At 46.3% G+C, this 15,630-nt stretch overlaps 1 protein-coding gene across 4 annotated transcripts in view; it reads right to left on the bottom strand.

Moving 5' to 3' along the window:
* The window catches only part of UBR1 (ubiquitin protein ligase E3 component n-recognin 1), a 251,758-nt gene that overhangs the window by 210,333 nt on the left and 25,795 nt on the right, over positions 1-15,630 (bottom strand). For all 4 annotated transcript variants that reach the window (XM_077464559.1, XM_077464560.1, XM_077464558.1 and 1 more), the window contains exons 2-4: positions 7,893-8,149; positions 6,652-6,730; positions 6,424-6,525 (exon numbers count right to left, since the gene is read on the bottom strand). In XM_077464559.1, coding sequence (XP_077320685.1) covers positions 6,424-6,525; positions 6,652-6,730; positions 7,893-8,149 — 438 coding nt within the window. The remainder of the gene's footprint in view (positions 1-6,423; positions 6,526-6,651; positions 6,731-7,892; positions 8,150-15,630) is intronic.

The raw sequence follows: 15,630 nt of genomic DNA, 5'->3' as shown, positions 1-15,630 counted from the left end.
TCAACAGGGGAATCTCCGATATTTTTCGAACTGCGGTTTTTGAAGCGCCGACAACACCAGGTTCAAATCCCATGAGGGCAACGGTGGGGAATACGTCGTAACCCCTGAAAGAAGGTACCCACTAAGGAGTGCGATGCCAGGGGTTGTTTGAGAAAAAAAAAAAAAAAAAAAGACAGTTAAGGCTGAGATTTGCCCCTTGGTGGTGCTGAATGCCAATTTCTGGTCTACTCTTTGCTGGAGAAACAGCAGGATCCTTACTATGGAAAAGGAACGCAGATGCCACCCTTTTTCCTCACACATGGAGATGTAGGCCTTCCAGGAACAATGGTATATCTTCTGAGAATATTTCCGTGCCCTCAACATAGTTGGAATCACCGAGTCCGACAGACCCCAGTTCAACACCTGGCTCTCATTAGCCACGCCGTTAAGCCAGCGATAGTAAAGCAGGGTGAAGAAGATTGGACCTCGAGATAGGAGGTCCTCTCGCAAAAGCAGTCGCCAGGGAGCGTCTGCCACCAGACGCACCAGGTCCGTGTACCAGGGCCGCTGAGGCCAATCTGGGGCAACCAGGATTACTGGAAACCCCTCGGCTTCCACTTTGCAAAGCGGAAGTGGAAACGGTTTCAGTGGAGAGGCGTAGATCAGCTGGTACTGATCCCACTGAGCCACCAGCGCGTCTGCCCACTGATCTCTTGTCCTGGACACGAATCTTGGCACCTTCCGATTGAGACGGGAGGCCAATAGATCCACATCTGGTGTGCCCCACTTCAGGCACAGCAGCCTGAATATCTCCAGATGCAATGCCCATTCTGCTGGGTCCAGCATCTGGTGGCTCAGATAGTCCGCCTGCCAATTTTCCACCCCCCAGATGTAAATGGCTTTGCCCACCGAAGTATGTGAGCGATCTCCCGAGCAGCAGTTGAGCTTCTTGTTCCCCCTTGGCGATTTATGTAAGCCACAGCCATGGCATTGCCCGACTGCATCCTGATCAGACACCCTTGAAGACACATCGACCTTGTGTGGAGGCACAGCCCGATCGCTCTCAATTAGAGCAGATTGATCGGCAACTCGGATTCTTTAGTCGACCAGAGGCCCTGAGCCAACTAAATCCCCATCACTCCACCCCAGCCGGATAGACTGGCGTCCGTAGTGATCACTGTCCATTTCAGAGGAAGGAACGATTTTCCGGACTGAACCACCACTGGCTGGCTCAACAGGATCCGTCGATCCAGGGACAACTGAGATTTGTCCCATTTCAACAAGATCTCCTTCTGCAGTACTCTGGTGTGGAACTGGGCGTAAGGTACTGCCTCCAAGGAGGCTACCAGGAGTCCCAGTACTCGCATGCAAAACCAGAGCAACAACCACTTACCGTGCATTAGCAGTTTTACCGCGGACCTGAGAGTCTGCAAATTATCTGAAGGGAGAAAAACCTCTTGCTTCCCTGGAGTCCAACAGTAAACCTAGGTACTCCAGACGCTGGGTCCGCACAATTCCTGACTTCTTTAGGTTCAACAGCCACCCAAATTCTTGCAGGGTCTGCATGGTGATCGCCACATCCTCCTAATTCTGAGGCGGAAGATGCTCTCAGGAGGAGATAGTCCAGGTAGCCCATGACCGCAATCCTACGTCGTCTCAGCAACGCCAATATTGGGGGCTGATGCCAGACCAAAGGGAAGAGCCACAAATTGGTAATGGGCTTCCCTGACTGCAAAACGCAGAAACTTTTGATGCCGAAGGCATATGGGTATGTGCAGGTACGCCTCCTGGATGTCCAAGGACGCCAGGGAATCCCCTTGATGGAGTGCAGCGACTACTGAGCGAACTGATTCCATTCTGAACCTCTGCACTTTTACAAAGTGATTGAGGGCTTTTAAGTCCAAGATCGGACGTACCCCTTTCTTCTTTGGAACCACAGATTTGAGTAGAATCCCTGGAAGCATTGGTCGGATAACCGGGAGGACCACCGTGCTGCAAACTCCCGAAGGTGACCCCCCCACCTGAGACATGGGTGGGGCCAAACCTTCATGCGGTAGCACTTTTATTCACAGGCTTGCGGTTCCAGGGCCTTTTTTGACCGCCCATGGGCGTCCTGTCGACATTTTGTTGAAGCACCGGGCGGACGAAAAAGCAGATTGTGGGCAGAAAAAGAGGGCCCTTGCCTGCGGCATGGCTCCTTAGCCTTCCTGGCCTGTGGGAGTAGAGTACTCTTACCACTAGTGGCATTTTTAATAACGTCATATGTCCAAAGAGCCGGTCGCCAAGGAAGGGAAGATCCGTCAGGGCTTTCGTGGATGCCTGGTCAGCAGACCAGCATTTTAACCAAATCAGGCACCTCAGCACCACAGCTGACACTGAAGCCCTGGATAACAGAGGGAGAGTATCCAGGGCCACGTCACAAATGTACTTAAGGCTTTGCACTAGTTGGTCTGCTAGTTCCACGCAGATAGGGGAGGCCTGTTGCTCTCCCAAGTCGAGGTGCAAAACTTTTGCCCACTCAGTCAGTGTCTGCGACACCAGTGCGGATGCCAGTACAGGTTGGCGGCTGACCCCACAACCGTGAACAAGGAATGAGCCACCACCTCGGCCTTCCTATCCATGGGATCCTTGAATGCAGGAATCCCCTCAACCGGGATCGTGGTTACTTTATTTAACCTGGATACTGGGGGGGTCCTCGACCGGAGGAGCCAACCATTTCTTGAAAATGCTTTCCTCAAAAGGGGTAACGCACCGCCATGTATTTGGGGACCGAAAAGGTACATTGCGGACGACCCCATTCTTTGGGAATTAACTTATCAAAATAAGTCAGATATGGGACCACCTTAGGTGAACGTGCTGGCTTGCGAGACCCAAAAGGGACCGGTACATCAGCAGAGGCTCCTGAATCTTCAGGGTATCACGCACAGCTGTGATAAGTGCTCCAACTAGCGCTTTGTCGCGCACGGACCCGGACTCATCCTCACTGTCTGAACGGTCCTGGTCAGCATCATCTGACAAGACAGAGCAGTGGTCACCGGCCTCAGCAGTACCCGAGTCTTCATCAGAGCTCTCCCCAGAGGAGGGTGGCGGCTTTTTTTTTTTTTTTTAGCACCTTTCTCCTCATGTACTGCCTCCATCTTGGCAACGAACAAATTGAGGACCGCCGTGAGGGTGTCCATAGGGACCGCGCAGTCCGCAGGTGACCCGGTTGCAATTGCCTGGATTTAGGGGGTAGAAACACTAGGTTTCTGAAGCTATGCTGACCCTACCCTATCTGTCACCCGAAGGGGACTTAGGACAGTGACAGTCCACCCTCCTGCTGCCGATGGCTGAGGGGCTCTAACCCGCTGGACTCACCACCCTGGGCCATTCCGCGCTGTTTTACCGCAATGCCTGATGATCCCCAGCACTCCCAGATGCAGAGATAGCAAAAAACTGCCGGTCGCACAATCAGTGAACAATCTGTGGGCGATCAAACACACGTGTTCAGAACACAGGATAACATCCCCAGCACTGATGACCAAACAGGAAGCAGAGGGCACAGGGGCAGCTGCTAGAGCACAAAAATGTGGTCCGGCTACAAGAAAACGGCCGCCGGTGTTCTCAATAGAGAATCACCAGGAAAATGGCCGCCTGAAGCCAGAAGCCAGTCTGACCCTTGCCCATACTTAAAATAGCTGGCGAACAGCACTATGGGGGACTAGAGAAAACATGTGGCAGGCACAGTGCTGCACCCACACAGGGGCATGACTACACAGGCATCCAGCGGGATATGCTGCAGGACCCAGGCACCCAGCACAGCCAAAACCCCCAGGTGAGGGCCCAGGCGTGCACACACATATACACATCGCTCAGCACATGTACAGCCCCTCCCCCCCCCGTGAGGGGGGAAAGGAGGGAGTCAGGGACAGGGGAGAGAAGGGGATGAGGGGGGCTACCCCGAATCGACTTTCCAGGGAATGTCCAGCTGCTCCATCCCGACAGGCAGGAAGAGCTGTACTTACCAGTCCTGAAGCTGGGAGACATTCCACGGAAGTCAGCTCTTGATGAGTACAGGGAAGACTACTGGCCTCAGCATACTGTGACACAGACATCAGTAGCCTGGTCATATGTACGTCCCGGAGCATAAAGCTCACCGACTACCTCTGAAGCCGAGGTATGGCGTGGCCTGCCGAGCCGTAGCAGCGACCTGCACACGCTCGACGGCCGGACTGGGGAGACTACAAGGATAAGTGAACCAGTCTGTCACCCAGCTGGCTGTTGATAGAAGATCACAGGATCATTCATCTTGCGCAAAAAGCCAAGCTTCAGCACCAAAAAAATAAATAAAAAATATACGGACCTATGGGCCCGCAGGGTTCCTAGGTCTTATCTCATCACTAGGCAGGAAAAACAAAACCGAGTTCTGCTAGAGAAGGCTGTGGGGTTGTAGCCTAGGGACCGCCCCCTGGGCGGAACTAAAAGTTCTGAAGTGTTGTATTACAACTTGCCTAGTAATCTCCAGTGATAGGGCCGACAACCCATTTTGTGACAGAGAGGAGCTGTGTCGGTCGGTGAAAATAAGAGAAATAAAAAGTTTATAGAAATTATTTAAAAAAATAAACACACACACACACACACACACACGTTTTTTTAATAAATAAAAAAAAAAAAAGTGTGTATGAGTCAATCTTCCAAAATTGGAGATAGCTCAAAACATACAGTAATAAAAACAAACAAATCTCAATAGTTAATCAGGGTAAAGAAAATTCCAAACAAAAAAAATAAAAATAATAATAAAATCAAATTATGGATAATGATTGTGAATGAGTTCTGGTATCCAATGTAGATAAAATGATGGATTCCTAAGTGGGCTGCTATATATCGCAGCGTAACCCAGATTGATTGTTGTAATACGGGATGAATATTAAGTTCCTGAGAAGCGTTACAATGTGATTCTTGATAGATACTGATCATAGAAATTATTTGAACGGTATACATAGCTTTCTTCAACTCTACCCACATCAATAGAGTTATACTCTACAGCGGATAATAAATCATCTTGCATTCACTGAGACTGCATTGATATCCCAATGCATTACAGCAATCAATCTGGGTTACACTGACATTTATAGCAGCCCACTTAGGAATCAATCATTTTATCTACATTGGATATCAGAACTCCTTCACAATCATTATCCATGATTTTGTATTTGGAATTTTCATTACCCTGAGTAACCACCAAGATTGTTTTTATTACTGTACATTTGTAGGTTTTGTGACATGTCAAATTTTGGAAGATTAGTTCATTCGCACGGATGTTACTCCATACATTTAAAAAAAAAAAAAAAAAAAAAAAAAAAAGAAGGAAGGACTAAAGTCCCTGAGCAAGAGGTTTCCATTCCATTTTTGCTGAGATCATAAACTACGTCCGATTCGACCCCTCTCTATTTGTGCTAGTGACCATTATCACAGGGACTTAGTTCACACCAGGGTGCTGTGGATTGGGAATATTGCTGTATCTGCATTTTACACACGGTTTTATGCGCGCTCCCATTGACTTCTTTTAGACTCTGAATCAAACGGACAGAATAATAGAAGTCACAATGGGAATGCACCTAAAACTGTGTAAATCACAAAACTGCACCCAAACGATAGCAAACCACAGCAAACCTGCTCCAAGCTAGGATTTTTAGTTTGGAGTTAACTTTTCTCACTTTGTTGTATTTTGAGACACCAAGTGAAGGAAAATATCCCTAAAAAGGAACCAAACTGCTACTAAAAAAAAAAAAAATAAAAAAAAAAAAAAGTTTTTTAAAACTGGTTTAACTACCAATATTTAAGTTTGAAAAATGTAAAGTCTTGCCTTTAGATATACTTTAAAGTAAAGTTTAGGTAGGCGTTAAAGTAGATGTAAACCCTCATATACCCAGCGAAGTGAACAGCCTCCGATGATACACAGGGATGAAACAAGTCTCCCTATATAAAAGTTTTACAAGTATCTATCTGCATCTTTATATAACCTTTAGAAAGTGCTCTTCCTGTTAGAAGTTTTTCTCTTCCTGGTTAACACTGCAGTGAAGCCTGGGCATACAACCAAGACAGCTGATTGGAGGAAAGGTGCACACACCCCCTCTCCTCATAGGCAAAGGAAGAAAATGTGCATAGCTCTGCACTAATCTATTTATGGCAACCTCCGACAGTCTCTCCAGTCTCGGAGAACAAGAAGTTAACATGCCGATAACAGAGCTACTGAGCAAGAGACCGCTACAGAACAGTGCTTTAGAGAGATAACAAAACTACAGATTTCAGTGCCTAGCTCAAATTTTATGAATTGGGTTTACATCCACTTTAAGCTTAAAAAATACAAAGTTGAATATGAAATTTTATCACATAACTGAATTATTTCTCATCGGATACATCACTGCTTGTATTAAAAATCAATATTGCCAGAGCATGTATTACCTGATCTGAAGCTCCTGGCTCATGGATCTTGCAGTACGGACCAGCTTTCCAGGCTTCTGCATCACCACAATCGCAAAACCCCCCTCCCATCGAAGAGTGCATCTGTAAGATTTTGTAGGAGATGTTGTCATATTCAAAACAGTTTATTCTATCAACATCTCACTCGTATATGATGATTCTAGAATGAAAACACAAAAACACACAAACAGTGTATAGCTCAGCTCATACCTTGTAGCGATGATTCTTGTGAATGCTGTTCTGGAAGCAGTTAATGCAAAGCACACAGGTGGGATCCATTGCACAGTCCCTGCAATAAAAACAAACAAACAAACAGTCTCTTTAAAAAAAAAAAAAAAAAAAAAACGCTTTGAGTTAAGAAGAAATGGATCCCACTTCTTTAAAGCATGTTGTGTTATATGACACAGGGCTTGTACTGTGACAATTGGCCCCCTGTAACACCTAAAAAACCTGGCTGATCCTGCCAGTTTCTCCCCACAGTGTATTATGGCTGCTGAGCCCTGACAACGTGGTCAGTTTACGTGCCTTTGTCATCAGCAGCCTGCCATCATCTCTGCTTCTGTGTCCTTCTCCCCCCTCCCTGCTGCTCCCATAACACTAACCTGTATAAGTTAGTGTTAGCCTGTATAGGGTTGCCTCCTATTTTAGCATCCCCCTCTGAATGATTTATAAATATAAATGCTGTAAATACCTAAAATTTAAGAGCAGAGATTGTGATCACATGACCAGCCAGCCCTCTCCTCCTCCCCTCTAGACTGACAGCAGGGGAATCTAAGCACTGCCCGCTGCATCTCTCAGAGGAAGAAAAGAGAAAGCTGGCCAGTCATGTGATCGCAAACTCAGCAGTGAAATGAGGCATTTGCACCATTTACTTTTATAAATCACACACAGAGGGGGATACTACAGTAGGAGGCAGTGCTGATGTATACATCGGTTAGAGTGGCTTAACCACTTTAACACAAAATTTCTGATGCTGCATTCTCACCTGAGCATTTTCAGCTCCTACAACACACAGAAAAAGTGGATGCTATAGATTAGCAGAGTGCTGAACCACTCAAACAGATCTGAAAGTCTATACCTATGAGGAGAGGGAGGGGTGTGCCTTTCCTCCAATCAGCTGTCTTGGCTGTATGTGCAGGTTTCACTGCAGTGCTAACCAGGAAGAGAAATTCTCTTAACACAATCTGAACTTTCTAAAGAAGATATAAAGCTAAAGACAGCAGACATGCATGTAAAACTTATGTAGGGAGATTGGTTTTATCCCTGTGTATCATCTGAGGCTGTTCACTTCACTGGGTATATGTGAGGGTTTACAATCCAAAATGTTTTTTTACTTTCAATGATAAACTGGACAAACAGAGGACAAATCTCCTGGAGGCACAGACTGCAGAAAAAAAAAAAAAAAAAAAAACCCCCACACACCCCATTGTCAACTCACAGACTGAGCTTACCTGCAAGAATAAGTGGTCTCTCCTCCTCTAAATACTAGACCACACAAGGGAGGTGCCTCGCTCTGACGCAACTTCTCCACTAAGACATTAGGGTCCTCTCCAAACAGGTACCACTCCAAAGGGGTGAAGATACTGTCCTGTGCCAGCTTTTCTTGCCTGTCCACTTGTGGCTGCACATAGCTTGTGTATATACGGGGGACATACTTGGCCAAATACTGATGAAAGGCTGAGGCAAAATCCTCTGAACTATCCAAGTTCTAATAAAAAAAAAAAAAAAAAAAAAAAACACGGAAGAAGGTTAAATAAAAGTTTAAGAACATTTAATAGTATGACTGATGACTTAAGAACTAATGCCAGCGTAAATGTTGCTTTTAATAAAAAGTCTGCATTTCAAATCATGAACATTTTCATTGGGGATGCAGTGGCAATAAAAACCCCAGACTAGTAGATAGATAGATAGATAGAAATTAACTTTTCTGCAGATTTTTAAATTTCAGATTCACCAAAACCATGTAGTGCAAGGGCCAGCCTGATTGCATACCAATTGAAACTTAAAGGGATTATAAAAAGGTAAAAAGTTACCTTTGATACAGTGAGCGACTATGGCCGCAGGCTGTATCAAGGGAGTGTGCCCGCAAGCACTCCACACCATGTGAGGGAGCTCGCATGAAGGTGTGGAGTCCCTGCGGGGGGGGGGGAGCAGACAAAGCCGCCGAGGGAGCAATGTTTTAAATAACATTCTCTTTAGAGATCTTTTTGACCACTTTCACACTGAGGCGCTTTCACGCTAAAAACAGCACCTAAAAAGCTCATGAAAACGTATTGACATTAAAATCAATGAATGCTTTCACACTGGGGCAGTGTGCTGGCAGGGCGGTGCAAAACTCCCCTCTCCATTGAAATGAATGGAAAGCTCTTCAAAAGCGCCAAAAAAGCTCTTTAAAAGCGCTCAGTGTTGTTACTGGCAGTTTAGAAGCGCCTCAGTGTGAAAGTGGTCTTAAGATTTGACTCGTGTCATATAGTTTTGGTAAATCTGAAGACAAAAATCTGCAGAAAAATTAAGTGTGTGTGTGTGTGTGTGTGTGTGTGTGTGTGTGTGTGTGTGTCTTAATCTCCCCCAATGGGTCACAAAACTTGTCCTCGCCTGAGCTCATGGTGCATTTGTTATGTGTGCAGGAATAGTTTTTCCCCTTGGGTCTAACAGCTTTATCTGCCATATGACTTCCACAAAAGAGAAAAAAGGACAAAGAATAGACAGATTAAAACTCTTTTTACAATGCCCTTCCTACATCACAAGCACAGCCCTTTTTTCAATAGAACTTTACTGTGGAGTTCTGTGGATGTTGATCATGTCTGAGTATATTCCAGTAAAGAGCGTGAGAATGCATGTTACATGGAGTACAGCCAAGAGACAGAAGGCTCTCACTAAAAGCTTTACCCCCCCCCCCCGCACAACAAAATTGTGTGCAAACATTCGTGTGTGTGTGTGTGTGTGTGTGTGTGTGTGTACATAACCTCTAAAATACCATAAGCAGGATTGGAAATGCAAGTCATATTATTCTGTTTCAGTACATGATTAATATATCCTGTGTCCTTCATTTTAAGTGAAAAACAAAAATGAATATGCAGTTACCAGTTCGCTGTACTAGCTTCTTTTTTCCCCAGCTTTCTTCCCTTTTCCCCTTTAAAAACACTCACACTATCAACTGAATGTATGGGAGGCACACAGTGTTGTTACCCTAGGCAGGACATGTGTTGTGACTACCGAACACTTCCCCCTCTTCTCTTCCCATAGCAAGGGGAGGGATCTGTAGTCCACAAAAAGAACTGGGAAGCTGGGAGCAATGTTAACTGAAAATAGTTAGTAGCAGAGAACAATATTTATGGCAAGGTCAACCATTATTAGTTTCACACTTTTACTCAATTTTCCTGGACTACAAATAGTCTTCATCTTTCTGATAACACTCCACCTCCTATTCCTGGTACCAGAATGCGCAGCTACAAGGTCTTCAGGTCAGTGTCCTACACTGGACATAATAGGGCACGGGGGTTGGCAACCTGTCGATCGCGATCTACCCATCGATTGAGTGCAGGCGACAACTAGATCGCGTCCCTTGGTTGCTGATCCTGCAACCTAGAAAGTGGTGGGGGGCACCATTTAGTGGAATTGATGGCTGTATTTTCCTCCCTGCAGCAGCTGAATGCTGGCAATGCCGGCTTCTCCGCCTCACCCTCTCGTGGATATTCACCTACTGCAGGGAGGAAGAAACAGCCATCGGTTCCACTACATGCCAACCCCTACTCTCCAGGTACCTCTTTGCGTTGTCTGGCCCTTATGTACTCCAATGTACCCCCCACAGCGCTGCCAGGTTCCCCTCCTCACCTCTCCTGCGGGGGAATGTGTCAAGATGGAGAGCAGGAAATGGGCCAGTAATTATGTAAAATTACTAGCCCTTGCCCTTTCTAAATGCAGTCAGTGATCGGTACTGATCACCAACTGTCCATAACTGAAGCATAGTATTATATTCAAACATTAGGGAGGCATACTGGAGCAATCATATGAATACCTTACAGCTTAAAGAAGGCCATAGATTAGAAACATTTTATTTCCTTCCAAAGCAGGTGGAAGTAAAGAAAATGGCTTGGTTCCCTCACCAACAGTCTGTGTTCATGGGGTCATCTCTGCTGCCACACTATTGTGTTCTGCCAGCCAGGAGCCTTCCCTGCCTGCAGAAGACAATGATTCGTTTTGCCGGCTATAGTCATCAGCACTAATCATTTATGAAAATCACAACAGGATGGTTGTACACAAATCAATCAATAGATCTACTTGTGTGCAACCAGTTTGGCTAGTCCCTGCTATACCACATAGGAAGAGTAGTTTCAACAAACCACGAGCTGGCTTCAGCAATCAACAAAATATAAACAGTATGTCTTGGAGGAGTTACAAGAATCTCAAAAGAGATTTAATTATCTAAGGCTTTGATAGAAGTGAGTGTGATCAACGAGAAGCAGAGATCAGCAATACAAAATCAATTTTAAGCCAAGTACACACAGGCAAAATATTGGCCGGTCATCCACCAGCTCAACAGGAACTGGCTGACATTTGGTCAGTGTGTAAAGCTGAGCTGTCCTGAAAGACGCCGAGGTTTTGTCAAAAGGGACATGCTTGAAAACCAGTATTCGAGCAACGCTGGCAGCCAATGTTTTCTGGCGGGGGCAGGGGGGGGGGGGGGTGTCCCCCTGTCAAAACAAAGGCAAAGCACGTGAGATAGCCGCACTGACATTGCTGGGCTGAACAAAAAAAATAAAAAAAGCTTTAAGTGTGTACCCAGCCTTAGACACAAGCAGTGGTGTATTTTGGTTTAGTGCTACGCTAGCCAAGACTACAATTGGCCCCGATCATCAGTGTAGATATCCCCTTTTGCACTTGCTGGTTACCGGCTCTCTCCTCTCACTCACCACACAAGGAAAAGAATACCAATAACAGGCAAGTGTGTTTCAGCTGTGATTGGACACCGCTGATCATGTGGTAATGAGCCGCTGTGACTGGCTCTTTAACCCTATGCGTGACCAGACAAAGCGAAAACAGATTGAGCTGGATGTGTGCCACAGCGGGTGCGGTTCTCCCTTCCAGAACTGGATGACCACGCTGTAGCAGCCCAAAGCAAACACCTTGTTTACCTCGCGACACATACTTCCCTGGACACAAGTCCTCTCTTTGCTTGATTAATTAGGCTTAGGGAGGGACCAGCATTTACAAGCTATCAGTCACATCACCCATATATAAAAAAAAAAAAAAAAAAAAAAAAAAAAAAAAAAAAAAAAAAAAAGGGAAAAAAGTAAAAAAAAATTAAAGAAAAAAAAAAAAAAAAACACAAACAGCAGAACGCACATAACAAAACAAACAGAAAAGAAAGGGGGGGGGGGGAAAAAAAAAAAAAAAGGGGGGGGGGAAATGGGAGAAGGAGTAGAATAAGAAGAGAGCGCGTTAAAAGACATATTGGAGGAGGAAGAATCTCGTATTACCTATATCTCAAAGTACCAGGATGTATGTGTTTTGATTGTTATTTGTTATCTTTTTGAGGAGTACGGTATGTGTTGGTGGATGTGTCATCTACTGATGCACACGATATATAATTATTTGTCTGATGTATTTATTCTGCTTAGTAGACCATTATTAGCAGTCTCTTCCAATGTCTATGATGACTGCCACAGACAGGGAGGAGGTATACAAAAAGTCCAGTTTATATATATGATTTACCAAAAACATATTCAAGTTATAGCTATAGAAAACAGATATGGGCTGAAAGCGCACACTCAGGTTTAATTCGAGGGTATGCCCATCCAAATTGGAGGAAGGTTTTAGGAATTAGGTTTTCAGCAGAAAGCAGTCTGAAGTCCGCCCTCTGCTGACATCACACGGAGTGCAGGCACCGCTTCATCCCGACTCGGGAAGTCTGGGCTGATGGCCGTCTCCGCCTCTCAGCAAGTCGCTGAGATGGCTGCTCCCTGCCCCTCCACAGCTCAGTGCTCCAGTGAGTATGGGAGGAGCAGAGCAGGAGAGCTGCTGACTGATAGTCAGCAGCTCTCCTCTCGGGGAGTCCAGAGAATCTAGCCATCGGCGATGTTTGATGGCTCGGTTCTCAAGGCAGAAGTGCTGGGGGACCGATGCGGCATCCACCTAGGCAAGTACAATGGGGGGGAAAGGGGAAAAAAAAAATAAAAAAAATAAACCCCATACCTCTTCTATAAGAATAGACATCCCCCAAAAACAAAAGCAGTTTCTTTGCCAGGTGTGGGCTACTCCTTTGTTATTTTGTCATCAATTAAGCAGGTAAGAAAGGTCTAGAGTTGATTTTAAAGTGTGGTATTTGCATTTGGAATCTATTGCTGTGAACCTACATCATGCGTTCAAAGGAGTTTTTCATGCAAGTGAAATAGGCCATTGTAAGGCTTCAAAACAAATCTATCAGAGATAGCAGCAACATTAGGAGTGGCCAAATCAACAGTTTGGCACATTCTGAGGAAAGAAGAACGCACTGGTGAGCTCAACAACATAAAAGGCCTGGATGTTCACAGAAGACAACAGTGGTGGATGATCACAGGATCCTCTCTATGGTAAAGAAAAACCCATTCACAACACCCAGACAAGTGAAGGACACTCAAGGAGGTGGACTTATCATGGTCAAAGTCTACAATCAAGATAAGACTTCACAAGAGCAAATACAGGAGGGTTCACCACAAAGTGCAAACCATTTGTAAGACAGAAGAATAAAAGGCCAGGATTAGACTATGCCGAAAAACAGCTAAAAAAACCAGACCAGTTATGGAAAAGCATTCTTTGGAAGGAAGAAACTAAGATTAATTTGTACCAGAATGACAGAAGAAAAAAAAAAAAAAAAAAAAAGTGTGTGGCGAAGGCTTAGAACAGCTCATGATCCAAAAGCACACAACGTCATCTGTAGAACATGGCGGAGGCAGTGTGATGGCATGGGCATGCATGGCTTCCAGTGGCACTGGGTCATTGGTGTTTATTGATGATGCAACAGCAGACAGAAGCAGCCAGATGAATTCTGCAATGTTTAGAGATACAGTCAGCCCAGATTCTGCAAAAGTTGATTGGACGGCGCTTCATAGTACAGATGGACAATGATCCCAAACATAATGCAAGAGCAACCCATGAGCTTTTGAAATAAAACAAGTGCAATATTCTGCAATGGCTGAGTGTATAAAAATGGTCGCATTCCTACAATTTGTACTTGATATTTATATTCAACGCCTTGAATTAACCACTTTCACACCGAACCATTTTGGTGGCTTAAGATCAGAGCACTTTTTGCGATTTGGCACTGCGTCGCTTTAACCAGTTGCCGACCGCCGCACGACGATGTACGTCGACAGCATGGCACGGGCAGGCATATTGGCGTACATGTACGTCCCTTGCCTCCCGCGGGTCGGGGGCCCGATCGGGCCCCCGCCCGGTGCCTGCGGCGGTCGGTTTTCGTCCGGGAGCGATCCGGGACGAGGGGGCGGCCATTCATTCATGGCCACCCCCTCGCGATCGCTCCCGACGAATAGGAATCCCCCGTGACATCACTTCCTCTCCTGTAATGTAAACACAGGAGAGGAAGTGATGTATTCTCTCCTCCGTGTCGGTATTTTTCGTTCCGACACGGAGGAGAGCGGATCGGTGAGTTGCACCAACACTCTACACACACAGTAGAACATGCCAGGCACACTCACACCCCCCCGATCACCCCCCCAATTACCCCTGCCCCCCAGTCACAGTGACACCAATGTCATTTTTTTTTTTTTTTTTGCATTGGTGTCATTTGTGACTAATAACTGTTAGGGCAGTTAGGGTTAGCCCCCTTTAGTTCTAATGTACCCCCCTAACCCCCCCAATAAAGGTTTAACCCCGTGATCACCACCCGTCGCCAGTGTCACTAAGGCTGGGTTCACATTGCAGCGGTTTATGAGAACGAATGTGATTCGCACTGCAGTGCAAATCACATCCGATCTCTGTGCGATTCGAGTTCAGCCATTCGCCGCACCCGCCACACCCGCCGCAAATTCGCACGGGACCCTTTTTTTGGCCCGCAGCAGAATCGGATCGCATGGGTGTTCACACCATGCGATCCGAGTTTGCAGATCGCACTGCGATATGCGAACTGATCTGGGGGTGTCAGTAACATTTCACTGACACTCCCAGCAGTCCGCATAGGGCAGTGTGAACTGTCGCCGGGAGGCATGCGATGCGGGAACCCGCCGCGGATTCGCGGCGTTTCCGCATCGCTCCAGTGTGAACCCAGCCTAATAAGCGATCATTTTTCTGATCGCCGTATTAGTGTCACAGGTGACGCTAGTTAAGCAGGTAGGTATTTAGGTTCGCCGCAGCTTTTTATAGCGCCAGGGACCCCCATATACTACCGCATAAAGCCCCCTGATTGCCCCCTAGTTAACCCTTTCACCAGTGATCACCATATAACTGTTACAGGTGACGCTGGTTGGTTAGTTATTTTTTTATAGTTTCAGGGCACCCGCCATTTATTACCTAATAAAGGTTTAACCCCCTGATCACCCGGCGGGTGTCATTTGTGACTAATAACTGTTAGGGCAGTTAGGGTTAGCCCCCTTTAGTTCTAAGGTACCCCCCTAACCCCCCCAATAAAGGTTTAACCCCGTGATCACCCCCCGTCGCCAGTGTCACTAAGGCTGGGTTCACATTGCAGCGGTTTATGAGAACGGATGTGATTCGCACCGCACTGCAGTGCAAATCACATCCGATCTCTGTGCGATTCGAGTTCAGCTATACAGATAGTATGGCTGAATTCGTGTCGCACCCGCCGCAAACTCGCACGGGACCCTTTTTTTGGTCCGCAGCAGAATCGGATCGCATGGGTGTTCACACCATGCGATCCAAGTTTGCAGATCGCACTGCGATATGCGAACTGATCTGGGGGTGTCATTAACATTTCACTGACACTCCCAGCAGTTCGCATAGGGCAGTGTGAACTGCCGCCGGGAGGCATGCGATGCGGGAACCCGCCGCGCATTCGTGGCGTTCCCGCATCGCTCCAGTGTGAACCCAGCCTAATAAGCGATCGTTTTTCTGATCGCTGTATTAGTGTCACAGGTGACGCTAGTTAGGCAGGTAGGTATTTAGGTTCGCCGCAGCTTTTTATAGCGCCAGGGACCCCCATATACTACCGCATAAAGCCCCTGATTGCCCCCT

Source organism: Lithobates pipiens, unplaced genomic scaffold, assembly GCF_037356315.1.
Source record: "Lithobates pipiens isolate NorthernLeopardFrog02 unplaced genomic scaffold, aLitPip1_a1.2 Scaffold_30, whole genome shotgun sequence".
Lineage (NCBI taxonomy): Eukaryota > Metazoa > Chordata > Amphibia > Anura > Ranidae > Lithobates > Lithobates pipiens.
Note: the sequence above shows the minus strand (reverse complement) of the source record. Positions and strands in the feature narration are given on the sequence as shown.